This window comes from Clupea harengus, chromosome 11 (assembly GCF_900700415.2).
Source record: "Clupea harengus chromosome 11, Ch_v2.0.2, whole genome shotgun sequence".
Classification (NCBI taxonomy): domain Eukaryota; kingdom Metazoa; phylum Chordata; class Actinopteri; order Clupeiformes; family Clupeidae; genus Clupea; species Clupea harengus.
Window position 1 is genome coordinate 18,496,917 of NC_045162.1, and position 27,864 is coordinate 18,524,780.

The 27,864-nt window shown below is 46.6% G+C and overlaps 3 protein-coding genes across 3 annotated transcripts in view; 2 read left to right on the plus strand and 1 right to left on the minus strand.

The window, feature by feature from the left end:
• LOC105896168 (E3 ubiquitin-protein ligase RNF19A) overlaps positions 1–8,348 on the plus strand; it is a 29,200-nt gene extending 20,852 nt beyond the window's left edge. Inside the window, exons 3-10 of the mRNA XM_031575915.2 lie at positions 1,841–2,049; positions 2,371–2,515; positions 2,734–2,896; positions 3,515–3,629; positions 3,979–4,140; positions 4,472–4,685; positions 5,112–5,255; positions 5,498–8,348. Coding sequence (XP_031431775.1) covers positions 1,841–2,049; positions 2,371–2,515; positions 2,734–2,896; positions 3,515–3,629; positions 3,979–4,140; positions 4,472–4,685; positions 5,112–5,255; positions 5,498–6,350 — 2,005 coding nt within the window. The 3' untranslated portion in view covers positions 6,351–8,348. The remainder of the gene's footprint in view (positions 1–1,840; positions 2,050–2,370; positions 2,516–2,733; positions 2,897–3,514; positions 3,630–3,978; positions 4,141–4,471; positions 4,686–5,111; positions 5,256–5,497) is intronic.
• Positions 8,349–9,180: 832 nt separating this feature from the next.
• On the minus strand, positions 9,181–22,724 carry spag1b (sperm associated antigen 1b). Its single transcript, XM_031576912.1, has 17 exons — positions 22,693–22,724; positions 22,139–22,158; positions 21,899–21,971; positions 21,705–21,817; positions 21,511–21,616; positions 21,196–21,326; positions 20,820–20,926; positions 20,488–20,599; positions 19,173–19,601; positions 17,249–17,348; positions 15,464–15,616; positions 14,694–14,851; positions 13,644–13,785; positions 12,535–12,661; positions 12,005–12,163; positions 11,375–11,713; positions 9,181–10,921 (listed from the first exon to the last, which is right to left on the minus strand). Exons 1-17 carry the CDS (start codon positions 22,722–22,724, stop codon positions 10,793–10,795), a joined length of 2,430 nt encoding a protein of 809 aa, XP_031432772.1. The 3' UTR covers positions 9,181–10,792.
• A 1,252-nt stretch (positions 22,725–23,976) lies between these two features.
• On the plus strand, positions 23,977–27,823 carry fbxo43 (F-box protein 43). Its single transcript, XM_012822907.3, has 5 exons — positions 23,977–24,089; positions 25,241–26,733; positions 26,833–26,935; positions 27,075–27,254; positions 27,366–27,823. Exons 2-5 carry the CDS (start codon positions 25,292–25,294, stop codon positions 27,612–27,614), a joined length of 1,974 nt encoding a protein of 657 aa, XP_012678361.2. The 5' UTR covers positions 23,977–24,089; positions 25,241–25,291; the 3' UTR covers positions 27,615–27,823.
• Positions 27,824–27,864: the final 41 nt, after the last annotated feature.

The following is a 27,864-nucleotide window of genomic DNA, read 5'->3' on the forward strand; positions in this document are numbered from 1 at the left end:
GCATGAGTGAGTGGGAAAGGGGAACAGAGAGAGCGATGGAGAAATTTGCTGGAAAGAGCAAGTGGAGGATGATGGGGATGAAGAGTGGAGGGGTCAGAGAAGGAGAAGCAAAGCTGAGGAAAAGAGGGAGTTTTCCCCAGCCTCGCATGAAACATTGATCCAGGCCAGGCCAGGCCAAACAGCTGGAGCTTGTCCCATGGTCCTGGAAGTGTTCGAGGGCGGCACTCAGCAAGCAGACACTCACATGCTGCCGGGAACATTGCCGGTGCCTGAATACTGTGAACCGGACTCAGGATTAATGATCGCTTTTCCTTCTTGAGGACAGTATGTAGGTCAGACTGCAGCCATCCACGCCGGATTGGTGGATTTGGGGGAGGGTGGTGGGGGTTTGTGGTGTCTGCGATGCCGGCATATTGGGTATTAGCCGAGTGTGACTGGCAGATGCATATGGCGGGGTGTTTGGGTGTGGGCGCGGTGGCTGTGTGCGGCTGCTGCTTGTGCCCACTGGCACACTGAGTGTGGAGCTGCAGGGCTGTAATGTCGTCTGAGGAGGCAGCGGTGTCGGTCACTTCACAGCAGATGGATGGATACTGCCATCGCTGCCTTGTGCATAGTGGGCCAAATTTACGAAGGGTAAACGGAGTCCTGTATCCACATTACTGTGACGCACAACATGTCTGAGGGTGATCGCTCGCTCGCTCGCTCGCTAGGACACCTGTTAGAGTTCAGGGATCCAGGGTTAACACCTCTTTCTTAAGAACTTGCCTTAGTCAGTGGAGTGAAATTCAAAATTGTTTGTGGTATACGCGTCCCTCATAAGCACCCTGGGTATGGTTTTCTGCCTTTTTAAAAACCAGGTTGTGATTTGGTTTACTTTACTGACCTGACCTTACTAAAGAAACCAGCATTTAGATTAATTTCCATCTCAAATCACCACAGACTTTCATTGAGGCCCTAACCACAGTGCTCTGCTGATATGTCTGGAGAAGCCATTAGTTATGTAGTTCACCTACCAATTCAATTAAGATCCAGCTGGCAGCTAGTAAAAAATGAGTGATGTTGCCATGGTAAAGCCAGAGACTAAGCAGTGGCGCTGCTGGCGGCGTGGGATGGCGGCCAGCTCTGTCAGCGTGCCTACAGCGGGAGCTCCATCTCTCACTGTCCCGAGATTGAATTTTTCAGCCATTAGTGCCAGGCTGTAACGACCACACGAGTAATGAAGGCTTCCTTCCGATGCCTCGGTCCTGCTCAGGACATGAAAAACTCCCACAGATGCAGCACAGACCTCAGCTGCAGGAAGACTCTTACATTAGGACTAATTTAATGTATGCCTTCAGTAAATAGGACGACAGTAATTAACTGTATTATGAAATGGAATGTTTTTAGAGAAGGGATGTGTTGTCCATGTGGTGTTCGTCAAGTTAACATTTGCCACATCTGTGTACTCCTCAGCTTGATGATATAGTAAGATGCAATAGTTTGCAGCACCCCATAATAAGTTCCTTATTTGCAGCCATGATCCCACTTAGGAACCGCTTTGAGAGGCTGAGGGTTGCCTGGCATCTGTCACGTTGTTAAAGAATGTTAGTTAATTTGCTATCGATAGGTAGCCAACTAAACTAGATAACTTGGTCCCATAGTTATAAGCTTGAGCTATGTTTATACAAGTGGTATGTGTATACCAGTCTCCTCTCCTAAAGTGTATCTTTAGAGGTGGATTTTGTTAATTCAGTGTCACTCAATGTGGTAGAAGGAAATGCAAATTAGCACGATGCAACGCTAACAGTGCTGATGAAAAACCGCACAGGTCTCATGCTCTGGTACCTGTTCCCTTGTGCAGGTATGCCGTGATTGCCTTTGGCTGTGCCAGTTGCCCTAAGATCACATGTGGCCGTGAGGGCTGTGGCACGGAGTTCTGCTATCACTGCAAGCAGCTGTGGCACCCCAACCAGACCTGTGATGCCGCCCGCCAACAAAGAGCACAGAGCTTACGGCTGAGGACCATCCGCTCGTCCTCACTCACCTACAGCCAGGAGAGTGGCGCTGCATGTAAGGAGAACACACACACACACACACACACACACACACCTAGAGCAGAGAGCACAGAACCTGCGGCTTATGACCATTCACCTGTCTTTACTCGCCTCCAGCCAGGAGAGCAGTTCTGCATGTACGAAACATGTGCACACACTCCCATATATACCAGCACTCACAAATGCATAGATCTTAGAATATCTCTCTTGGGATTAGGCAGCCACACCTACATTATATTTATATATATATACATACATACATACATACAGGAACTCTGATCACAAACATGGATGTGCCCTGTCTAACCTCATAACATTGCTGTGCCTTCGTCTCCAGCTGATGACATCAAGCCCTGTCCTCGCTGTGCTGCTTTCATTATCAAGATGAACGACGGGAGCTGCAATCACATGACGTGTGCCGTGTGCGGCTGTGAGTTCTGCTGGCTCTGCATGAAGGAGATCTCCGACCTGCACTATCTCAGGTGAAACGCCTTACCCACCGCACTCCTCTTCTGTGTGTGTAAGAGAGATGTACTGTATTTGATGTGTGGTGCATTAATCTTACAGCACTTGATGTTGTAGTTTAAGGAGTATTGAACATCCTGAGTTTGTCCATAGTTCAGTTTGCAGTGTTGTAGTATAGTGTTAGATCTTTCATTTTGACTGAGACTAACTGAGGGTCTTTATTTGAACCTGCCAGTCCCTCAGGCTGCACTTTCTGGGGGAAGAAGCCGTGGAGCCGTAAGAAGAAGATCCTGTGGCAACTGGGCACGCTGGTGGGGGCGCCTGTGGGCATCGCACTCATCGCGGGCATCGCCATCCCAGCTATGATCATTGGCATCCCCGTCTACGTGGGCAGGAAGGTGAGTGTGCCCCAGTACCCTCTCAGACATCAGTGAGCATGTTCATGACCTTTTGACCTTTATCATGCTCGACTGTGTTCGTGCAGGAACCAGTTCCTCAGTCTGTTTTTGGTTGCTGAGGGGGAAAATGTTTACTCTATTTAAAATGTGTGGTTTTCCAGTCATTCTCCTACCGAAAGAGTACTGCCATCAAAAAAGAAAGAAAAAGAAAACGATAGTCATCCAGTTCCAGCCTGGTTTCGTTCACGTCAGAGCAAAAAACATGAAAAAACATCAGGGCCGTGTTTCTACAGTTGATGTCGGCGCAAGAGAGCCAAGTGCAAAACACACACATTATTTTAGTTTTGGCGCACTACACGTGGGCTTTTTATTTATTTAAACAACAACACAATGTGCTCTCATCTTGGCAGGGCCTCTTCTCTGTAAATGAGTGGAGTGGAAAACAGGCCGTCTGATCGCTGCCAGACATTATGAACACGCAATGGAAAAATCACCCCAGTTGAAAAAGCGGAGTTTGTGTTTCTGTAGCCAACGTTGATCTGCTCGTGTCTGTTGTCCTCTTAGCTGAGTCTCAGCTCTCTTTGTAATGTCTGAACATGGCGTTTCACACTGACGCAGATCCACAACCGATACGAGGGAAAGGACATCTCCAACCACAAGAGGAACTTGGTGATTGCCGGCGGCGTGACCCTGTCTGTCATCGTGTCACCGGTTGTCGCTGCAGTCACAGTCGGTGAGTATTACTCGCTCCCTGTCATGTGCTCTCTCTCTACCCAACCTAACCGACCCCAGTCATCTCTCCCACACCCTCTCGAGCATTCTATCCTGCTGCAGAGGGGGGGGTCCTGCTGCCCTCGGAGGTCTTGCAGCTGCATGACTCACTCTGTTTGTTTGTCTACTGCATCAACAGAACTCCATTGTCTTGACGTGTTTGTTCTTTCTTGTGTTCCTCAAAAGTAAAGGAGATTGTCTTCCCCGGCGTTAGCCCTCACTTGATGAAACACTGGCCTCTAGTGGTCATTTTGAAGTCTAATGGAGTCTGTGCTACGTGTTTGTGTGTGTGTGTGTGTGTGTGTGTGTAGGTATTGGGGTGCCCATCATGTTGGCTTATGTGTACGGGGTGGTGCCCATCTCGCTGTGCCGCAGTGGGGGCTGTGGCGTATCGACGGGCAACGGCAAAGGGGTGCGCATCGAGTTTGACGACGAGAATGACATGAACGTCGGCAGTGGGGTGGCTGCAACTGGTGAGTTCAGAAGCACACAGACATATTGAAGCTTTGGGTTTATATAGGGGAACATTTGGATTGTAGCTCTAATCCAAAAAACATATCCATACAGACAAAATTATGATTTTAATTATTATTAAAAAAAATGTGATGATCCAATACATACGTGTCATTCCAGATCTTTATGTTCATGTTTGATATGTTATGTTGAACGTGTTATTGATTGATTATGTTATGTAAAACAGTCTCCTTTTGGAGATGAAAAAATAAACTCAAGGCTCACTTAATACAACATGTTGTAACATCTATTTGAGTCTCTCTCTCTCTCCCCCTCTTCTCCTGCGTACAGACACCACGTCGGTGGCGGATACGCGGCACAACCCCAGCCTGGGCGAGGGCAGTGTGGGGGGCCTGACGGGTAGCCTGAGCGCCAGTGGCAGCCACATGGAGCGCATGGGTGCCATGCGGGACAACCTGAGCGAGACGGCCAGCACTACCGCCCTGGCAGGGGCCAGCATCACTGGCAGCCTGTCGGGCAGCGCCATGGTCAACTGCTACAACAGGTCAGGAGAGAGAAGCTCTGCAGCCATAAATACTGTATTGTGTGTGTGTGTGTGTGTGTGTGTGTGTGTGTCCGTTCCTTTACATTACAATCCATATCATGGCAGAGTTGTGTAGAGCTTTGAGAGTTCAGTCAGAATCTATCTAGAGCTACAAAAGGCAGTCAGTGACCAGGTGTTCTGTGGTGGTGCCTAATATTCACTGAACACTTTCACATTCCCCTGTGGTGTGTTGACCCCCTTGTTGCCGATATTGCTGTCGGTTTATCACTGAATTAAACTCCCTTTACATTGTGAGACTTGATGCATCCTGATGCCAAATAGCTGTTTGATTTGCCTTCATGATGGGATCACTAATGTGAGATGACCACACTCGGGTAGCAGTAGGTGTGGCTGACCTGACCTGACCTTTGTTCTCTCCTGTGATAGGCTGGAGGTGCAGGCGGATGTCCAGAAGGAGCGATGCAGCCTGAGTGGAGAGTCGGCCACGGTCAGCCTCGGGACAATCAGCGACAACGCCAGCACCAAAGCCATGGCTGGCTCCATCCTCAACGCTTACACACCTCTGGACAGGTGTGTGTGTGTGTGTGTGTGTGTGTGTGTGTGTGTGTACGAGTGTGTGTGTGTGTGTGTGTGTGTGTGTGTGTGTGTGTGTGTGTGTGTGTGTGTGTGTGTGTGTGTGTGTGTGTGTGTGTGTGTGTGTGTGTGTGTGCGCGCGTGTCAGAAAGTCATTGGAACATACATTATAGCAATTTTAGTCATTTTTAATAATATACTCTATAGTTGTATTTTTAATCGTGTGTGTGTGTTTGCAGAGACAGCAGTAATGTTGAGGTACAGGTGGACGTGGAGACCAAGAAGCCTCAGCACATCAGCGGTGCGGATGACTGCAGCAACCACACCACCCGCTGTGCCTGGACCTGCCAATCATCCACTGCAAACTCCTACTGCTCTGCACGCTGGGCCAAAGATCCCTCCTCCTCTTCGTCTTCCTCTTCCTCCTCCTCCTCCTCCTCCTCTTCGTCTTCTTCGGGGAAGAAGCATAAAGGCAAGTTGAGGAAGAAGAGTGGAGGCAGCACAGGTGGAGGCGGAGGAACGCAGATCAACGAGACGCGGGAGGAGCCGGACGCCCACCTGCTGGAGCGCCACAGTGTCCACTCCAGCGGCCCAGACTCACCCTCGCTCAGCGGCAGCCTGCCCTCCGTGGCTGACTCCCACTGCAGCCAGCTGTCCGAGCTGAGCGCCGCCTCCGAGCTCGGCCCTGACGCTCCCGCCATCGCCATCTCCATCGCCCCGGCCCCAGCCCCAGCCCCGGCCCCCCACCCTCGGCCCCCAGCACAGCTGCAGCAGCACGGGCGCTTTTCGTCCGTCAGCCCCCTGCCCGAGGTGGAGCACGACCGGCTGGAGAGCTGCCCGGAACAGACCAGTTGTGGTGCTGGTGGCGGGGTCCTTCTCCCGGCTGCATCGGGGTCCCCCCGCTCCCCTGAGGCGCCCGTGTTGTGCCTGATCGCGGAAGAGAATGTGAGTATGGTGCTGTCGGCCGAGCCGCAATCCCGCAGTTGGGCAGGCCACGAGGAGCAAAAGAGGGGAGACGACAACAACAGTAGCCCCAGCCCACAGCGCCACCTGCGGGTTGGCAGGGGCAGCTGCATTCAGAGCGAACTCTGAATCAGACTTGAAAATATACACTTACACACACACACACCACAAGTGCTGTAAAAAGACTAGCCATCCCCCCTCCGCACGCACGCACACACCCGCGCACACACACACGCACGCACACACACGCACGCACGCGTGTCCCATCTCTGCACAGACTGACAGCACTGCAGTGCCTCACTGAGCTTTAAGCTCCCACCCACCCCCCACCCTGGTTTACAGATGGGGTGCAGCAGCTGGTTTGCTTCTTTAATCCCTCATTTCTAACTCACTGTTCATGCCCTCTCGAGTCCTTAGCAGAGCGCCTCCTTTCTAACATACGCTATGATTGCTGTCGCCATCGGGGATCTCCATGGTGATTCAAAGGAAGCATAAAAAAGAGAGCAAGTGCAGTGCTTCTGTGGACGCTGTGAGATTTGGTGAGGAGGTGTGGTGATGCCAGGGTGTAGCAGGCAGACTCTGGGGCACTGTGCTGTACAGTATTAGACGCTGGAGGATGTGCCATCTTCACTCTGTTGGATAGAGAACCACTGCTAGCAGCCACGCACGCACACGCACGTACACATGCACACATGTTTAAGGCTGCCGTTGGGGGCAGATCTCACACACACACACACACACACACACACACACACACACACACACACATGCAAGGACCCTCATGTTTCAGCTCTCTCCCAAACAGGCTCCATGTTAATCTTCATAGGGACCACGCAATAATTTTTGTTGTTATTATGATGAAAAAAATGTCATTGTTGGTATTCTTTTTTTTTTTTCATTTTTGTAAATGATCTCCACATTTTTGTGAAGTCCATTGCATAATCTCTTTATTTATTAATTTTGTTTCCTTTTACATTACACTTTTTTTAATGGTGGTTGACATGTGGCTATGCACCTCATAGGTGGTGAGTGGGGAAAACAATGAGGAGTAGAAAGACCCAGAAAGCAGGAGAGATCTGTGGCGGATGAGTACCGGATCCTCCTCAGGGCCAGCTGCTGCTACTGCTTTCTGGAGCGAGCAGCGCCACCACCTCTCTAGCAGAGGCAGACTGAGATGGACAGATTGTTCACCTGTGTCTCTAAGGCTTTCAGGGTAGCAGTGACTCTCCAGTGGCCAGGCACAGTTAGATAAGATGACGACCAAACCTGCCTGTTTCTCTGCCACATGCAAAAAAAAAAGAGAAGATGTTTAGTTTCTGCTGAATCTCCGGAAACTCTGATTTTTCTATATCTGCAAATTCATGGTGCCTTTTGGAATGTAACTTTTTTTTTTTTTTTTCCCCATCTGTCTGTTCCTTATAATTTGCAACAGTTTAAAAGAAAAGAAGAAAACACTTAAGCTGAATGTCTCCCACTAACAAATGTTTGGAAACCAACAGTTCCTGTCTCAGACATCTTGAATAAAAAAAGACTCGTGCGTGAAATCGCCTACCAAAGACAGAGCTCAGCTCAGGCCCTCTGCCCAGTCTTACTACTTGAGGCCAGTCTGCACCTCCAGAGACTGACAGTAGCACACCACAGCTGCGGCAACACCTGAAACAAACTCCCTGACGCCTGACATGTATTTTTTTTTACGAGCTTCCCAAAGCCCGCTTGAGAGTCTGTGAAGCCATGTCACGGCCTAGACATCTGCACTGCTCACTTGTTCCGATGTTGTAATCTCCGTACTAGAGGCGTCTCAAAAGCAGGCCGGGTGGAGAAGACTATATGAAACCCTTATTTTGTAATTTGAGTCTTTGTAGCCATCTTGGTGCTGCTGTCCTACCTGATCTGGGTTGATGTGTGAACGCCACAGGCTGTGGTCCGAGCTGTTCTGGTATAGGGGTTTGTTCCGCGTCTGGATCCCACTCTTTCCCCATCATGCTCATGTGCAGTGCTATGTGCTCCAGCCCCTGGTATCATTTCTAATATTGGTTCAGAAAAGCTTATGGTGTTGGATTTTTTTTTTTTTCATTTTGCTTTACAATATGCATGTCAATGCATATCTGAAATAAATTTAAGGAAGAATTTGATGTCTTTTTTTCTGTTTTTTATCTTTTCTTATGAGATATCGGACAAATACAGTTTCACAGAAACGCATAGAGTCAGGTTGATAGTATTCATTTTATACCATATATTGGAGACAGTCTGAGGTATGATCAGCCATTCAGGTTTAATCTTGCAATGATGTACACCAGAGGAGAGAGACTTAGTGACTTATTTCACTCGAAGGATTCACCTAAATTTGAACCCAGAACCCTTTAGCTAGAGGAGGAAAAGTCATGGAATGGGCTTAGACAAATGAAATGTGACAACCACCTAACCCTTCAAATGTGTTAATCCTATGTGTTATTGGTAAAGCAAGGTCAGTTATTGAGACAAACGCGCCTGTGTCAAAAAGCATAATGCAATCTCGGCCTCCAAGAGTCGCGGAAACAAAGTAACAATACAGACTTTTATCCTTTTCCTAAAACAAGGGGTGTCACCCCATAGGTCAATCCCTTCATGAATATGTATCCAATTATTACCTGGGAGGCGTGAAGTCTAGGACCCATTTGCTCACACAGCAAATGGGTTTCAGAGCTCCAGCCATGATCAAAGAACTCAAAATCATCTATGCATGAGGCCGAGGCACCTCAGCTCTCACTTCCTCCCGGCCAGGTCATAGTAGCTATCTCACACCTCATGTAGGGCAGGTCCAGAATACACATCAGAAGTTTTACATTTCACACATCTCCAAATAAAGTAACAGTTACAACTAGGTATCTATAAGATACATTGAATTATTTACTATGGCATATCCTTATTAACTCTAAACCTTAAAATACTATCAAGGTAAACTGAAAAAAAGCAATGGATATCAAGAAATAAAATGTTTTTATTTCTGTGGCAACCACAACTGCATAACTTTAGTGGTTTATGCATTGAAACGTCCATGTCGTACATAGAAATATGACTCAATAAAGAATCTTTTATTCCAGTGTATCCTTAAATTACAATTTAAACCTGCACTTTTAAAATACAATTTTAAAACATATTTGTTGTAAAGCTACAGTCATAATATAATGAACTCGTTTGACTGAAAACCAGTGGAGAAAAGAATGTATGAATACAGCGAGAAACCTGCCAACATGCAGCTTCTCTCTGTGAGCCTCTGTGATCTCGCCTCAGTCCCAGTGCATTCAGCAGGAATAAAACGGCCATCCAAACACATATTTCATTCTGCCATTTCATTTTAAACAGACTCATGAAACATGTAAAGTCTGCATCTCCACAGAGAGGGTTGGGGGAGGGGTGCGTACTGAAACCTGCGTGCTGAGCCTGTAGGGTTCAAGGCACACATCTCATGGATGCTGCTCATCTCCTCCTGTTGTGCGTATGGATTAAATTATGCACTACTGCTTTTCCTCACTGAACTCGTCCTTCCACAGAATTGACCCTGCGGTGTCTAAAAGAAATATAATGATCAGATTGCTCCTTGCCTGTTTTTTTTGGGGTTATTTTTTCAAAAGAAATGAAAGCGTTCGGATAAATCAGTTCACAGCCTCTGGGCCCTCACTAAAAATGCTTCAGCTAAGTGATTGATTTAAGATTAATGCAAATTAAAGATTGTGACCACGTTAAACATACAAACCTGAACCAAATTTCAAGGCCTTAGCCATAGGATGTGTTGGCAGGGTTCCTACAGGATCCCATGGACAGTACAGAATGCTCTGAGTGGAGTTGAGTGCCTTATCAACCATATAGCTATGGACAGACGTAGGACATGAGTGGTCCCCTTTGGAGCAAAGTTGACAAGTGAGGAAGACCCTTATAGCTGACCAGATCAGCACTGGACCCCAGCCAGCCAGCTGCTTCTTATGAGGAAGAGTCAGATGTGTAGTCTGGAGTAGGGCTCTGGAAGGTTCTTAGCCAAGGGGGCAACCACATGGAAATCAAGACGAACATGAAAAGAAATTGAACTATGGGTAATGGAGTCACAGTTCTTTTTTCTTCCTGAATGTGTTTTTTTTTTTTTTTTCCCTTACTGGGTTCCTGTTCTCTCCAGGCTACACTCCTGCACGTGAGTTCTTCCTTTTCCTGACCCTCTCCACCTCACTGCCTTACCCCCATCCTGTACGACACATGAGAAGACAAAGAACACTGTCCCATAAGTGTCCATTCTCTCTCCCCCTGCCTGTTCACCGAGCACTCCCCACCACAGCTTCTTTAGCATGGCTTAACACAGACATGGCTTCTTTCTGCGAAGTTCATTTGGTGTGCAAATATCCACTGACAGTGTCCACACAGGACACTGTGTCTTGTAAGTTCAAATTCTTGTGGTTATGAAGGTATGTTGTTTATAGTATCTTGATGCGTCTTGTAGTTATTTTTTATTGCTTTGGGCGCGTTGTGTGGCTGTAGGTGGATTTGATGGTCTGTTTGCATAGATCCCTCTGTGGTGAAGCACATGCAAGAGGGTGTGGGAATGGTCAGATGTATTTATTAGCGAGATTCTGCACATCGTTCTTAGAGAAGTCCTCACTCTCCACCGCCGACAGGTGCTCAAACAGCTGAGTCATCTGCCGACGCTCGTCTTTGTCCAGAAGCATCAGCACCACCTGGAGACGGAAAGAAAAAGAAAGTCTTCAGATTTCAGTGTCATTCTCTAGGCCTACTGGCACCAGGAAATAAGACATGGATTCAAGGTTCCTGGGTGGTTGTCATATTATTCTCCAGACCAGTCTCAATATTCAGTCACCTTGGCATGTGACACAGAAAATAACTACATTCAGTTCAGTGTCACTAGAAAATTAGGTAGTGGCAGGGAATGTCAGTGCACTGATGACATCTTGGCACAACTTCTTTCTATTCCTTTGCCACATGTCGAAAACATACCCTAGCCTACTAAACTTCATCTGGTCTGGTGCTGACCAACCTACAGTACTTATGCCCTGAGGACCTACAGCTATCCTCATTATTTACAGAGTTGTTATTTTGGCTTAGTCAAACCCTGAATCCAAGCATGAAGATATACAGCAGAACCTGGGAGGACAGAGATGTTCGGTACATACCGAGAACCGCTCTGCAGTGTGGAGGTGGTTAAGATGTTGGTAGACCAGGCTGGGGGCCTTCTCCAGGAGGTGACCGTCCAGCGCTTGCATAATAAATGCGATGGTGTGACCGTCAAGATGGTTGCTGATGTAAGACGGGAGCGTTTCCGGGGCGACGAGGTGGAGGAGCTTAGCACAGGCTTCCGTATCGTCATGGGAACGGGCTGCGCTTAAAGCCTGTCCAAACTCATAGGCGTTGGCCGGCTGGGTGATGGCGCTTGGCTTACTCTGGTCCATGTGGTTCTGTCCTGTTGTAGAGTCCTGCTCTCCTTTTGAGGCGCTTTCTTCTGTGTCATCCACCTGGAGGACGAGACGGTGGAGGGAGTTTATGGCGAGTTATTATGGTGCTGTTCATTATCATATTTGGGTGTGTATTTAAGAAAATGAACATTTCTCAGAAATGATTAAAATAGGCATTTTGCTCAACTCAGATGGAGCATAACTGTATAACGTCTAAATCTGAGATGCTGTTGTATGCATGTAGACAAGATTGTTGGCTGTTAGTAAGCTTTCTAGATATACACCAAAACTCCGCACACTGCTAAGACAGTGGATGGCTGAGTGCTGTGTGAGAGGCCTGTGGAGGCCCACCTCTGTGATGGGGACGCTCCGCCGGGGTTTGCCTGGTGAGGCTGCGGCCAGACTCTGCCTGAGCAACTCCGTCACCTCCTGCAGCTCCCGCTCCGCCTCCTGAACGCTGGGGTCCAGCCGCAGCACCTCCTGCAGGTCCGTACTGCATGCCAGGTAGTCCTAGACACACACACACACACGTACACGGGCACACACAAACACACAAAACATTCAGATACACATTTACACAGCATAGGGAAGTTGTAGGTTGATATAAGCAAGTTCATATTTTCAGGTATAAAATCTCTACAAATGTATGCTTGCAGATAGCAGAATATGTGTGGAAAGTTCATAACAGATTTGACTCAACATGAAATATGGGGAATGAGGTTAGCCATTTCCCCCAAATCACGCGTTGAAGTGTGTTAGATTCTGGTATGCCTACGGCAGAGTCTGTCCATACAACGGAATGTATACAGAGTTGCAAGCTAAGGTTTGGGCAGCTTGAGGTTCCCACTGCAAAACATCACCCAGACATTTGGCTGAGTTACCTTGAGGCCCTTGTTGGCCAGTGCTCGTCTGTAGAAGGCCTTCTTGTTCTCGGGCTCCAAGGCCAGGGCCAAATCACAGTCCTGCTTAGCTTCAGCGAAACGCTCCAGCTTCACATAACACAGAGCTCTGCACCACAAACAGGGGAACAAATCACCCACCAAGACTCCACAACAAACAAGGGCTTTACCACAAACAAAAACATATATTCATACTCATAAGCTGATCATAACAGAACAATTCAAAATAATCAGGTAAATAAGAAGAAAATCAAGAAATTGCAATTTAATTGTGACCTTGACATGACAAAATGACATTTTCCACTGGATTAAACTCCGACCTAGAAGTAAGGACGTTGCCTCACTATCAGGAAACCATGCTGGCTGTGCTTATGGAAAAAAACAGCTCCAAGGGTGCTGTGTGGAAAAAAAACCTTTCCCTGTTTTTATGTTGCACCTCTCTTTGTTTGGCCTTGGTATGCATTGCACACACACACACACACACACACACACACACACACACACACACACACACACACACACACACACACACACACACACACACACACACACACACACACACACACACACACACACACACACACACACACACACACACACACACACACACTCCAAAGCAAGCTGTTGTGCATAGAGTCAGTCAACCCACTGTGGACGCGAAACAAAGGCGTTGCCGGTGACTCATGTGAATAGCCTTTCCTCCATAAGCACACAGGCTCCTCACAGTGCTGATATTGTGAGCCGTGCGGGGGTGGATTAAGCAGGCCTTGGAAGGCCCGGACACACAGCCCCTTCTCTGTCACCAGGGACAACACACAGCTGCCATTTTTAGAGCGCCAAACAAAGAAATCGAAGGCCTGACGGGACAGGTGGAGGGATCAGGTAGACGCCGAGCGATCCAGCCCATTAACAACGCATACATGAAAATGACAGGAAATAAACACGCTGCTGCACTACCTCTCTATGAATCTGCATGAGAGATGTTGAGCTGTGTTTATCAGATGCATCGCGTTTGTATTGTGCGGGTGTGCACGGGTGTGTTTTATGTTCCGGCAGGTGTGTCCGGGTGTCGTGGCGGCTGAGGCACGTACCTGTTGGTGAAGACGGTGCACTCGTTGGACCTCAGTTTAACGCATTCGTTGTACTTCCCCACCGCGTCCTCGTACCGGCCTTTCTTCACACACTCGTTTCCGTCTGACTTGAGGACCGTGAAGCGCGCTTCTGCTTTCCGGGCTGAAAGGAAAGCAGAAGTACATCACCACCAGAGGAAGAGACGTGGAGAACAGACTAGGTCTGTGTCTGCGCACTACTTCTGCTTAGACACTCTGTTTGGCCACTGCATCCATTCTCTACTGAAAACTGCAATCAATAGTCCTGAGGGCTCAACCCTTTACCAAAACTACCTCTGGGCCAACAGCCCATTTCTCTCCACTGCTAGATGACATTAGCTCAGAGCGTTAGCTAGTTCCCAGCCACAGGATGTGAGCAATTAGTCACCGTGGAGCGGGTAATCAATGGGGACGATAGTGAGTTCGGAGCAAAGGCTGCCAGCACTGTTTTCCTTCTGATGGGAGACGACAGCACGGCCTCGAGGCTTTGGGGTAAAGTGCTTGGTCAGGGAATACCGCTTCTTTGGCTCTCAACTAAATTACTTTCTTGATGCAGAAAAGGAGCAAGATTTCCCGGGGACCCACATTTGGCTAATTACAGCATCAATCTTTTTAATTACTAAAAATATATCTGAGCTGTAGGCATAAAAAAAATTAAGTGATCTTAAGTGAGTCCTTTGGGGGCTAGTGAGTATTTCTATGGGCTCTTTAAAACACTTTTATAAGCACTAATTTGGTGTGCTCTTGTATAATAGCATATACACAGAAGAATATCTAGTATCGTGTATGCGGCTCAGTGACCTTCACCTACTGTTATTGTGAGCAGCATTCCCTAATGTACTCGTATACAGAATATTGCATTGTATTCACTGGGCTGCTTGTGTCGAGTCATTCAGATGAATGGTTGTGTGATGTCTTCTCATCATTGGCTATATATACGACATGCTATATACAGTATACTCTGTGTTAACCCAGCGACAGCCACAGAAGCAGGATGGCCTTGCTTGGAGGGGGTACGGAGGGGACACTGACCGGCGTCTTGGACGGCTCGTTCGGCCCGGGCCTGGGCTTCCTCTGCGCTGGGCGGCTCTTCTCTGCGATGCTGCTGGGCCGACAGGGGCACGAGTGGGATATCCGGAAGGTTCTCCCGCCACCCGGGACCGTCTTGCTCAATCAGCACCCGGGTGATCCTTACATAATCACACACACACACACACACAGATAGAGAAGGGGAAAGATGAAGACAGACAGAGGATGGGGGAGGGGGGACAGAAACACCTTTTATCCACTGGATGTTATCCTTGTACACCGTTACGTAATACGCTCTCTCTCTCACACACACGTGGTTGCTCTTCAAAATAGCCTCGTAGAGGACAGCAGGTAATTCTGTCCACGTCGGGAGCTTATCACTCGTGGTCGTTTGTGGTGTTTGCAGATTGACTCCTGAGTCCTGACCTGACTAATTCAGTGTGGTCGAGAGAGCCTGACAAGATGGGGGAGGTGTGTGTGTGGGTGGGGGGGTGGTTGTATGAGCTTAATAACATACCATGAATAGCAACTGAGTTGACTACTCATTCACACTGAGAAACATTTCTCACACATTCACTCGTATGCTCCCACACAACAGCTGAGACAAGATCTTTGGCCAAGTGAGTATGTCCATAGAACCAGTGTGGCATAGACCCAGACTTGGTAAGAATCTTGGCAGAAGCAGCCTGTGGGCGCCAGCACAGATCGCTCTCCTTCCTTGCGTGTGTTAACATCCCTGCCTTTGCAGTGGCTTGTGGGAAGGGGCCCAGTACCTGTTGACGCTGTCGTGGGCAGCCTGGGTGGAGATGTCGATCTGCAGGACGGTCTTGTAGTCGACGTAAGCTTTCCGGTAGCGCTCCAGCGAATCGTAAGCCATAGCTCTCCTCAGCAGAGGCTTCAGTGAAAACGGCTGCAGCTCCAAGGATCTGGTATTAATAGAACAGGACGAGAGGATCAATCAACGCCCTATCTGAGTGTGTGTGTGGGTGTGTGTGTGTGTGTGTGTGTGTGTGTGTGTGTGTGTGTGTGTGTGTGTGTGTGTGTGTGTGTGTGTGTGTGTGTGTGTGTGTGTGTGTGTGTGTGCGTGCGTGCGTGCGTGTGCGTGTGCTTGTGTGTGGTGTGTGTGTATGGTGTGTGTGTGTATGGTGTGTGTGTGTGTGACAAAGCTGCAACTGAGACTGCTTAAGCTCTGACTCTCATTCATACACTGGCCGGCGTGTGTTGGTGTCTGCGTGTTTGTCTTAATCGCTTGACACGACACTGCTCAGATGCCACCGCTGCCACTTGAGCGAGTGACAGATACGTTTTTACCCAGAACAGCAATTCCTTTAAACTGTTGGCTCACCGCTGCTTCTCCTGGTAGCAATACGTAGCCCGGGTCAATAAGACGTAGGAAAACATCATGATGAGGCTTAAATGGATGTTATATAAAAATGGGGAAAACTGGCTTTCTCTGCTAGTTGTTAATCCTCAGCTAGGAGCTCAAATCCTGCAGGCACACACCCGCAATCTGACAGAAATACATAAATAAACCCTGTCTGTGTATCTCTCAATCTGTCTGAAAAATACTTTATGTGTATGACAAATGTACTGTACAGCTTTCAGGACACCTATACTAACAATATGTTAACATAACATTTACAAAGGGTGTTTAGCCTGTGTTTTTCTGGCCATCATCTAACCCTCAAACACTTAATAAAAACGTGTTCGTACGAGCACAGCTAAAGAGCGATGATCAAAAGTGTTCAAAATGAATCACCTGTTCTTCTGTCTCTTGAGCAAACTTGAGTATTCACAATGCATCCATTTTGTCCACTACCCAGACACCCATTAAACAAGCCTCCATGGACATCTAAACTTTATCTCTGTCATTTAATCACCGGTGGCTAACATTTCAAGGTCTCTTGGATTATCACCCTTTGTAATTTGGTGATTCATTTTGAACACCTGATCAGTGTGCAATTAGCCGCATCTAAGAGTAACACACCCTTTGTAAATTTGGCCCATCATGTTCACACATAATTTAGGCCCAAACATATTCCATGTGGCAAGTAATGTATGCTCATTAATTGATGTTACCGGCACAAATGACATAGACAGTTTGCTTTAAATGTCTGTGGTGTCAAACAGACCGATCCCCCAATGTCCCCCAGTGGACTCTGTGAATCAGAGCTCTTTGTACCCTGCTAGTCTGAGGCACGGTGCAGTTTGTGTCTGCTGTGTGTGCCTAATCTCTGCCTCTCCATTCAGCCTTGTACTCTAACCCAAAGGTAAGAGGTTTACCCACAATACCACTCAGCACAGCAACACACTCTTTACAAAGAGTGGGGTATACTACCTCGGCCAGCACCAGCTGTGTTTGAATATATAGGTTTGATATATTGTTAACAAGACAGGGAGCATTTGCCACTTGCAAATATGTCTGACATGTTGCTGTAAGTATTGATGTCTGTGGTAATAAAATTATGAAACCCCAACCGTTTTTGTAATAGCTGCATTTCATAACCCCTTGGAAACAAAGTCCCCTCACTGCAATAGTGTGAGTCTCAGAGGCTTACTTTGTGCAGTCTGTAATACAGTCTGCGCTGTTCCCATCCTTCAGGTAGCAGGCAGCTCTATTGGAGTACAGGATGCAGAGGTCCTCTGGACTGTCAATGCCTAAACAGGGGGGAAACATACAAATAAACAATGGCACTCAATAAACAAGCAAAGAAATAAACAAAACAAATCATCCTCCGCCCACCAGCTCCATATAATATTAGGGAGGTATTAAAAAGTCAGCTATCTCTTTGTTAAATACACGCTCTGCAGCCTTGGGCCTGTGTCCTGAAATGAACTGGCAGCACTGCAGGGAATGCCTCACTTAGTATGCCTTTTGGATAATAACCTGAATGTTCAATAGAAGGGTAGGAGGAGGAGGAGGAGGATGAGGATGAGTGGGAGTGGCAGGACATCCTGAGCTCTGTAGCATAGCCAGGCCTGATTCTGCGTAGTGGAACTGAACCCGACTAGAATCCTGGACCCAGATGGGCCAGCTTTGACCCCAGAAAAACACCCGACCAGCAACCAAGCAACTAAACAACCAAGCAAACAAACAAGTAACTAATGAACTAAGATAACAAACAAAAACAAACAAACTGCAACCCATCAGCACCTCCAGGATGCACGGCTATGCTTTAGCGTACTTAGCGCTGAGTATGTACGGAAAGAGGCAGATGACTCAGTGTGTGCGTGTGTGTCGGCACCTCTGCTCTTCAGAAGCTGATGTTTGGACCTGCCCTCAGCACCCAGGGCCAGAGTCAGGTCTGCTTAGACTGGGACTGTAATCGAGCCTCACCCTCCTCCCGCCTGGAAAACCAGTTTGGTCATGCTAATAGACTTGACATGCAAACATTCCCGACACAATAGCATGACCTCTCACCTCACTGGCATTCCTGCCAGCCTGTCCTGACCAAACCAGTCTGGTGGATATAAAGTGGTTCTGTATTAAAGAGATGGAGGTTCCCATGCTCTGTCACTCACTCCAGAGAGATAAGGAGAGGCTTAGGTAATTAGATGGCAAGTCTGAGTATGCCAGGAGTGAGTGGTGTTGGTGATGGAAGGGGGGGTGCGGATGTAGGGGCTGATGGGTATTGATGAAGGAGGAGTGGGCGGCACAGGGGGCAGATTTATGGCTGCGGTTGCCATAGGGCGATCTCATTTCACGCTGCGCGGTCAGGAGTCACATGACCTCTGAGAGAACTGCAGCGCCGAGCTTGTTTTCATGACTCAGGCTCAGGAGGGGACGACTTCAACGCGGATGTGAAAAATAAATAAATAAATAAATAAACCAAAGAAATATATAAATAAATACAAATTGCTGCCTTACACCAGATGGGACTGTTCTAGCAGGAAAAACATGTTTTACTTCAGATCCCCACAGGCTCAGTAAGCCATATGTCCAAATGTTTTTTAGTGTATAGTCCACTATTATTATTTTATAAGAACAAAACAGGGGCTCAAAAGGTCACTAGCTGTCAATGAACACAGGTTACATCCAAAGGACTCTTTACCCTTCATTGTAAATGGTATTAGTCATGCTTTCTCTGAAATATGTGGCAGTATCATATTTATTGCCAGTGCTAAACTCAACCTTTGATTTGGTTTATAGGACTCACTACCCTGAACAGACAGGCTAAAATGTGCTTTAAAAATGGTCATGGATGTTCACTATACACTGATAGAGAGCATACAGAGGGATGTAATCTGTTTGGTAATGTCACTTCAAAACATCCACTCTAAAAATAACCAGGAACTGACGAATACCTCCCAGCATGCCCCTGCATGTCAAAGCTTCCCCTTGAATTACCCAAGAATGAACAACAGCATCATATCTCCCTTATTCAGTCCAACGCCCCGGCTCAAAGTCAACTGTGTTAGGTCTCACAAGTGCCAACACACACACGGGATTAGCTTAGCTGGGAGAGGGGGGGGGGGTTCTACCTGATTCTGTGTAGCCGTCGATAGCCAGAGAGTACTTTCCAATGGCATCCCCAAACTGTCCGTTCTTAAAGAGGTGGTTGCCTTCATTCTTGAGGCGGGCCAGCTGCGGGGGTAGGTTCCCGGCCGGCGCGTCCAGGTTGACCTTACTCTGCTCCCCCCCCTCTCTGCTGGTGCTCTCCCCCTGGTGAGCCGTGCTGTTGCCGTTGGCTAGCCCTCTCCCTGCCGGGCGCTCCTTGTCCCTCGCCTGCCCGGGCGGTGTGACCGTGTATTTGTCGGCGCTGCCCCCCTTGCCCCTGGCTCCCCCGCCGTCGCCCCTGCCGTGGGGCTTCTTCTGCGCGTTGCCCATGTCGGCTCTCTCCTCTCCTGCAGCGGCTGCCGCGCAGCTCTCCCCACCGACTCTCTGTTGACTGCTGCTTTCAACTGCACCGTCTGCGCGCGCGAGAGAGAGAGAAAGAGAAAGGGAGAGGGAGAGGGAGAGGGAGAGGGAGGAGGGGTTAGTGCAGTTAGTGATTACATCACGGTTGGGGGAGGGAGAGCGAGAGAAGCGAGAGGTCGGAAATGGAAGGGAAGGGAGGGGGAAGGGCCTGACGCAGGGAGAAAATCTTTCAGAGGGAGCTCTGGGAGAGCACTCCTATGTACCACACACACGCAAGAAGTTGGGGACCGGAGGGAGGGAGGGAGGGAGGGAGGAGGGGCAGGATCTGGCTTGTTAGTCCTGAAACACCGCTGGTGTTACAATGAACTAGAGTTGTGCGGTACAGAGAGACTACGGCTGTAGTGGGTACATTAGTGGAGCTAATGCAGTCCATTAGTGTGAGTGACTGACTCTGCTGTTGGATTAGTGGGTAAATCCCACAGCCAGCCCTTCTGCGAGAAGTGGAACAGGAAAGTCACCGTTTTGTTGTGAACAGCGGCCCAAGTTCCCTGTCTGCTTTACAATTAGACAGATTTCTAGAACACAAAGATAAAAATAATACTGATATAAGCTTCCTGTTGTATCTTAACTGCCTGGCCTGTTACATTGCTTTCATGTAGACTTGCATTGTTAACCAGGGGTTTCACAACTATACAAACCACTTGGATTTAATTAAAATATTAAAGTTCACCACAGTATTTCATGTTTCATGTATGAAACACCACCTCATAAACATTAGGCTTGCTTCATGTAGCATGTGGAAGGGCGTATGCCTTGGGGTAAATATTCAGAGAAGGTGTGTTAACTTCTAAGGAATGCTTGCTGAGAAAGACGAAGCGTGAAAGTTGAGCAGGAAGTACTGCTGTTATGAGATGGTCTGACTCTGACCCAAACACTCACCACTGGCCTCTTCCTCTTCGTCCTCGATTTCTTCTATCAGGATTGTCTTTCCCTTAGCTGGCTTCTCAGGTGATCTTTTAGTCATCTTCTTATTCAACTCATTAAGAAGTTTCTAAAGGAATAATAGTCTTACTGAACACCTATTATCATTGTTATATATATTATTAAATACATTTGTGACTGTGACGACAATGACTATGACAAGATATGGTATGAGTATATACTGCCATCTAGTGGCCAACAAAGGTAAATCAAAAGCATGGCTATGTCAAACTAACTTTTATTCATTTTGGTAAGAATTATTTCCTTTCCTGAAAAGAGAACATGTTTACCTTTGCAATCTCATTATGGGGCTCTATGTGAAGAACAGCGTTGACATCATCAGTGGCCATCTGCAGGTTTCCCAGGTGCTTCTGCACAGTGGCACGACGCAACAGACCTGCAAATCCACACAGCCATCTCACTATAGATCTTACATCTGTCAACTACACTGCAGGTCCATCAACCACACAATAGGTCCAATACTTACACTGTATGTGTATTATATACACACACTACACTGTAGGTCCATCGGCTTTGTTTGCTTTTGTTAATATAGGTTTTTATTGTACAAAACATCTTCTGACCAACACTGACAATACAATAACAACAAAACAACAAATATTTTAAGAAGGGTACAGTCTGTGATGTTCTTGCAGAGAGGCTTACCTTTGGCATTGCCTGGCTCCAGCTCCAGGACCTTCTGGCAGTCGCTGAGGGCCCGGTGCCAGTTCTGCAGTTTTATCTCCGCCTGGGCTCTGTTGTTGTATGCGGCTACCGTTGGTAATACCGACAGACTCCTGCAGACAGTACATCCCAATTCCCTATCAATATTCATCACTCTCATCTGATGACTGATAACTTATGTGATATGAAGAATTGTCAGTTTTATTCAGTTACAATGAAAAGGATGAAAGGACATCACAACGCCACATCTGCTGTAAAGTGTATTAAAAGTGCTGAGGATAAAAGTATTAGACAGACCTTGTGTAATATGCCACTGCCTCCTCAAAGTCACTGGTTTTAAAAGCCTCATTGCCCTTGTCCTTCTCACGGTTTGCCAAAACCATCCTTTCCTGCTCAGTCAGCGCTGGATTATGTAAGAATGAACTCAGTATTCACCACATTTTTAGACATAGAGGATATCATTTAATCATCAAATTAATATTCAATCTCACCACTTGTGTCTAGTTTTCTTAGGACTTTTGGTAGGCCACGGTTGATGATTGTAGGGGCAGAGTTATTTGTGACCACCCCATCAACTTTAGCACATTCTTTCTCAATATCAAATCTGCAAAATAACGTAATAGACATTACTATGGTTTCAACAGCCACGTTGAGAAAAAAGGAGTGATTAACAAATCCAACTCACTTGTCCCAGTCCTTGTAATCACGAGGAACAGGATCCTTGTTTTTATCTGTTTCACTCCACTTGCAGATGTGCTCTGTTCACCAAAGTGAGATTTAGCTGTTACATTTTGATAAAAGGGGACTTTAACAACTACCTTGCATTTAAAGGATGATCCCTAACATTTGCTTTTATGTGCTAATTACCTTGGCAACCCCCTGCTTTCCTCAACATAGCAGAACACTCTGGAAGACAAAAGCTCACCTGAACGGAGCAGTTTGAGCCTCGGATGGGCGGCACATTCTCGTCATCGCTGAACAAGGGAAGCTGTTTCAGCTGCTTCTCCCCCACCCTCATCTCTGTCTCCCAGCTCTGTCCAAAGCACACATATGGTCATTTTCACCCACATCAATGGAATATATTGTAATGCCCAGTACAAGACCGTTTCAAGGGACAATGACTCCTTAAAGCTGTGACAATGTGGTGGACATTATGTTTGTCATATCTTAACTATGTACTCATCGTGTACACACCCACATCATAAGTCAGTAAACATTTGTTATTTTCAAAAATGTACACAATGTGCATCACAATAGAATACCTACAAATACAAAGCCAGAGGGCAAAATACATTCATACACAGTATCAAATGAGATAGTGATGGGAGTATTTCTTGACAATGCTTTTTCTAGATTCTGAGAATGAGTAAGAATGTGCAAGTCTATGTGAGTGAAACAAGTGCATGAGTGGGATTGGGTGCAAATGTGTGTATGTGTGTGTATCTGTGTATGTGTATAATATACATCATGTAAAACTACCTTGAGTTCGTCAGAAATCTGACTCCATTCATCTTTAGGGAGAGATGCAGCTGAGGCTGGAGGTTTGTCTTTTCGGAGGGCACGACTCTTGGGGTTGAGCTTCTGAACGTGTTTCTCACAGAACTCAATAAGATGAGGGTAAATGCCTTCTTCTCCAGAACTTAATTAAATAATTCATGGCAGAAAAATGTATTAGGCAGATATCACGTACTAACGCTAGCACTGATAAATTGTCGCAGTACATGTTAATTGTCTTAATTCAGGTGAAGCATGACTACAAAACTTTTCTAGACAGCTTGCTTCAAGTAGTGTATTGTTTCTCACTCACCCCAGAACTTTTAAAATCTTTTCTAAGTACCCTAGGTCAGTGCACTTCTCAATATAAGCATAATCCAGGTGTTCCACTGGAATCTTGCTTGAATAGATCACTTCTGTGTTCAGAAGACTATTCACCATTTCAGCACTCATGGCAGCTATTAAAATAAAAAAAAATACGATTACATAAGTTGCGTATTAGTTAAACAGTCAGGTGTAAGGTTAATTAATATAAACACCAAAATAACGCATATATGATGATCCAGCCTTTAAATCTAGCCTACGGTTAGGTCGTGCTTGCTTAGCTAACAACATATGCTAACTGTCGTTGTAACGTTAACAGCTAAGTATCGAAACGCTTATCTTGCTAGCTAGTTAAGTAGCTGCATATGTTATTATCACTTACCAGGATACGGTTGCCCCTTGTCACGTGTTAATATTGGTTTTGGTGTATGTTGAATATACCAAAATGATTTGTTCAAAGGACACAATTTTTCTTAGCTTCTGCTAAACGCACCTTGAAGTAGCCACACAGCGTGATGTTTCTATGGAAACCTGAATTAATTATGAGCGCTTCCTGGTGCCTTCCACTGCGTCCAATGAGCTTCAGTAAAACCATTTTATTAGTAAAAGCACTGCTACTTGAAACATCAAGAGTTAATGTGTACACAACCTAAAATTTTAGTCAATGCAGTACATTTTTTTCTTGAAGTTTTAATAAGGTAAAACTGGGGGAACAGGGTGAATTAAAAGCTTGAAACAGACAAGTCGAGAAACATATTTTAATGTTGCAGCATTTTTTCACCGAAAAGTCTCTTTTGGCAAACTTAGACTTCATTGGGTCTTCTTGACTATGTGACTTTGTAGGAGGGATGTTCTTTGGAAACCACACACTCGGAAATACGTCACACAACCAATCAGAGTTATCCGCACCAAATTTGAAAGGCAGTTCGTTCCTGACTTGTTAGGTTCATTTCTGTAGGGGCTGTTATTAAGAAGTACCCTGTGCAGTCTGCACAAACAATTCCATCGTTCTTGTGCAGGGGATTGAGACTGGTCTTTTAACACCGTTTTCACGTCATGTAAGTACACGAAGTTGAAACATTAGTAATATCTGCATTACTTTTAGCTTTCTTTGTTTTGCGCAGTATCTTCAAGTAACATTTGCTTTATGTCACAGTTCTGAAGGCGGAAACATGGTGGTGTCTTTAGCTAGCATCGTAAGCATTTTCGAAACCTCATAACTTATGTGGTTCAGATGCACAGGGCTGAAGAGTTTTGTTCTAATAGCTTAGCGGTTAATCATGTAATTTATTTCTTGCAGATAATTTGTATGACCCAGGATACCTTGCAAATACTTCAGTTACATCACTAGCACAACTAGCTAGACCACGTTACGTTAGTGTTGGTTCCGATTAGCTTGTCGAAGCATGTAGCAGCAGTAAGGCATTTATCATGCCAAACTGGTCATACGTCAATTCAATACAGTGGCTCTGTTTACTGCCAGTAATAATGCACATGTGTATTTGTCGGTGAAATGCACACAAACACATTAGCTTAAGTAGTTGGCAAGCTATATACGCCGCCTGTCTTGTTTTGCTATTGGTGGGTCGCACCCTGGGGACGTGTCTGGGGATAGCCTGGCTTTGGCGCTCCTTGGTGGAGTTTGAGCGGGATGCTGGGAGTCATGGGGATTCTGTGGACGCACATTTTAAAAGGACACGAGCGACCAAGTCTACTAGGTTCTGAGGCACGCGCTCTTTAATAACCATAGTAATGAGTTGTTGATGTTGCCATAACCAAATTATAACGCGCACTGAAAACAATATTAATTCCTCCTGTTAGCCAACCACTACAAAACTGAAGTTTACCACTAGGTGGAAGTTTACATTTTGCCATAATTTCACATTGTTGAAATTGATTTCTGCAGGGTAAGGTTTGCCCATATCGAGAATGAAGTCACGAAAATAGTAATTTATTGCTGGCTAATTTGAGGTTGACAAACTAGCGATACGCTAGGTAGTCTTGCCTTGCTAAATAAAACAGCAGGCTAACGGGTGACTAGGGTTAGAAAGAAATAACAAAATCAATAGCTTATCTTTTGTGATGCTTTATATCTTTTATATGTTACGTTCTTCGAATTGGCTCATTTTGTAAATTGTAAATAGCCAAGTTTAATATTATGGCGTTATCGGTGTGTGATACTAATTCCTTATTTCTTTTTTCCCCGCAGGACTCTTTGATCACAATAATTCACAGCACATTTTAAGTAAAACACGCGGACATGGAATACAGTCAGGCTTTTACTTATTCCAAGGGCTTAAATGGTGAACATAGAGGTTCTCACAACAGTGCCTACATGAACACATTGCATACGCCGGTGCGGAAGATGACTGGAGCCAAATATAACGTTTTGGGACATTATGCAGTGGAATGCGAATTAGAGACACCAAAGGAAAATCTCGACCTCAGTTGCTTGTCTGCTCTCTCTTTCAACACGCCAAATATCAGGTCAAGGGATCTCTCCAGATGTCCAGAGAGAGATGCTTCCAAGGAGCATGCACTTAAAACCAGCTGGTGTGAGACTCCCAAGGTCTCCAAGAAAGATGCATCACTACGAAGGCGCTTGCTTGAGTTCAAATCGGCAACAGATTGTAAAATGGTCAGCTCAAAGGCCTCAGGAAGCCATTGCCTTGGTTTGTCAGTCCGGTCCAGAAAGGAAGGGCCGCTTAAAGGCTGTTTGGAATTTGACTCTCCTGAAACAGGCATGGTAGAGCCTTTTGCAACAAGCACTTTGAAAGTTGAGACTGTTACTTTGTGTGGTAGAAGCTGGCGTTCCATGTTCTCTCATGTGAGAACCTCCACTCTAGAAGATAGAGAGTTCATCATCCCCAACTCTCCTTTTCAGAGAAAGCCCTCCAACATCGTCCCCGATGCTGATCTTGACGAAAGTATCATTTCTGGTCTACTCGAGACTGATGACCCCCAGACACCTCAGTTTGGCAAATTGATGCCAGCAGCCAAAGACAATTTCAAAACTCCCATCAACAAATTGGCAACAAATTTCTCTGAAAATCTGAGCATCTTGGGCACCCCATCACTCTCCCCCTTCTCCCAGCTTGAAAGCTCTGCTTGTGCTGATAGCGGTTTCAGCTCCCTGGGCCTGGACAAGTCCCAGAACTCTTCTCTGGACTATGATTCTTTCCAGGAGCTGGTTCCATCAGTCACCCCCAAGGACAAGGAGGCCCTGCGGCTGGCTGAGGTGAAACGGTGCTCCCGGCTCGAGCGCCAACGTCGGCTGTCCACGCTCAAAGAAGGGGGCTCTCAGTCCGAGGATGACGTTTACGCGACCAGCTGCACAGAACTACCCCCGCCGAATGGACCTCAACCCCAATTCCTGTCCAGTGAAGAAGGCGTCTTCCTGGACAGGACGCCACTTAGCACCAGGTCGAGGCTGGAGGACCTGTCCCTGACGCCCGCACTGCAGGTGGTGCACGCAATGAGCCAGCGCAGCGCCAGGATGTTGCCTGAGCAGACCAGCCTTGACGAACTTCTGCGTTCTGCAGAGAAGGATGCCCAAGTGGTGCCCAAAATGCCACTGGCAGGGCTCATTGGCAGGAAGATGGGCCTGGGCAAGATGGATGTCATGGCTGAACTCAAGCACAGAAACCTCAGGCACATCCTGGCAGTGATACTGAACCAGCTGTCAGCTGAGGATATTCACAAGTGAGTTACTGCATCAGTTAATCTGTCTGATCATAATTGGTTCATAGTTATGTTTGGAAATTGTTTTGCTAAATATTGTCTCTTACCTCTCTGAATCAGTTTTGGCCAGGTGTCTGATGACTGGGATGAGATCATTACACAAGATAAGAAGGCCCGTCACAGGAGAAAATCTCATGTGAAAGAATTGAAGAAGAACCATGAGGTAATGCCGTAGGCCTATTTGTGTTTTTACATCTCCCTGGCTTCGTTTAGAGTTTGCTACTACTCACTGCTAGAAGTGAGTGTAATTGTGTATCTGCTCTCCGGTGTAGGGTTCTAAATGGCTTTCTCACGTTTTGTAGATGGGCGGTGCTGTTCATGTCCCAGATGCAGAGACGCGGTTGAACCTGGGGTGTAGGTCAGCGCTAAGGTCGGTCCAGGCCCAGTCCAAGACTCCATGCACCACTCCATCGGGGAGGACATCTGTGACTCCGGTCCAGCAGAACCCAAAGTTTTCAAGTAAACGGGAGGAGTTTCTTCAGGTGGGACCTCCAATAATGACCCTGCAGACTATGGTGGCTAGAATGAGGATAATGGATTTACTAAACTGTTGTTTTTGTTTATATTTAATCTACAATTATATCTCCCTGCAGGTGGCGAAGACACTCTTCCGCGACGAGTGGCTGAAGCCCTGTCCGCACTGCCAGCACCCTGCGAAGTGCCACTCAGTAAAGAGGGAGGGCGTGTGCTGCAGGGCAGACTGCGGCTTCACCTTTTGCACAGCGTGCCTCTGCGCCTACCACGGCTCCAGAGAATGCGCCCACCTCTCTGCCAAACGCCGCAGCAAAAGAGACATGCTTCCTGGTAGCGCTCAGAGCAAACGCAACATCAAGCGACTGTGACGGGTGTCAAATTGATGAAGATTTATTTTCCTATTGTTTTACGTGTTTTTACATTATGGACTTTATGGACATTAAGAATATTTTGCCACTATTTTTTCTGATGACGCTAATGAACTTGGCAGCTATTTTGCACAATTGAATGTTGGTGGTACCGTGGAGAGTTTTTATATGTGTATTTGTGTATGTATATATTGACTTCATGCCTAAACAGCTCTTCATAGATTCTTTTAATAAAGTTCACTTTTAAACA

What these genes read in the sequence shown, in the direction of transcription:
- fbxo43 (XM_012822907.3), top strand. Translation starts at nt 25,292, where the DNA reads ATGGAATACAGTCAGGCTTTTACTTATTCCAAGGGCTTAAATGGTGAA. An exon ending in TCAGCTGAGGATATTCACAA is followed by an intron (nt 26,734 to 26,832) that starts GTGAGTTACTGC and finishes TCTCTGAATCAG; the next exon opens with TTTTGGCCAGGTGTCTGATG. An exon ending in AACGGGAGGAGTTTCTTCAG is followed by an intron (nt 27,255 to 27,365) that starts GTGGGACCTCCA and finishes ATCTCCCTGCAG; the next exon opens with GTGGCGAAGACACTCTTCCG.
- spag1b (XM_031576912.1), bottom strand. Translation starts at nt 22,724, where the DNA reads ATGAATGGAGTCAGATTTCTGACGAACTCAAG. An exon ending in ACGAGCCGTCCAAGACGCCG is followed by an intron (nt 13,786 to 14,693) that starts GTCAGTGTCCCC and finishes CTTTCCTTTCAG; the next exon opens with CCCGGAAAGCAGAAGCGCGC. An exon ending in ACACTGCAGAGCGGTTCTCG is followed by an intron (nt 10,922 to 11,374) that starts GTATGTACCGAA and finishes TTCCGTCTCCAG; the next exon opens with GTGGTGCTGATGCTTCTGGA.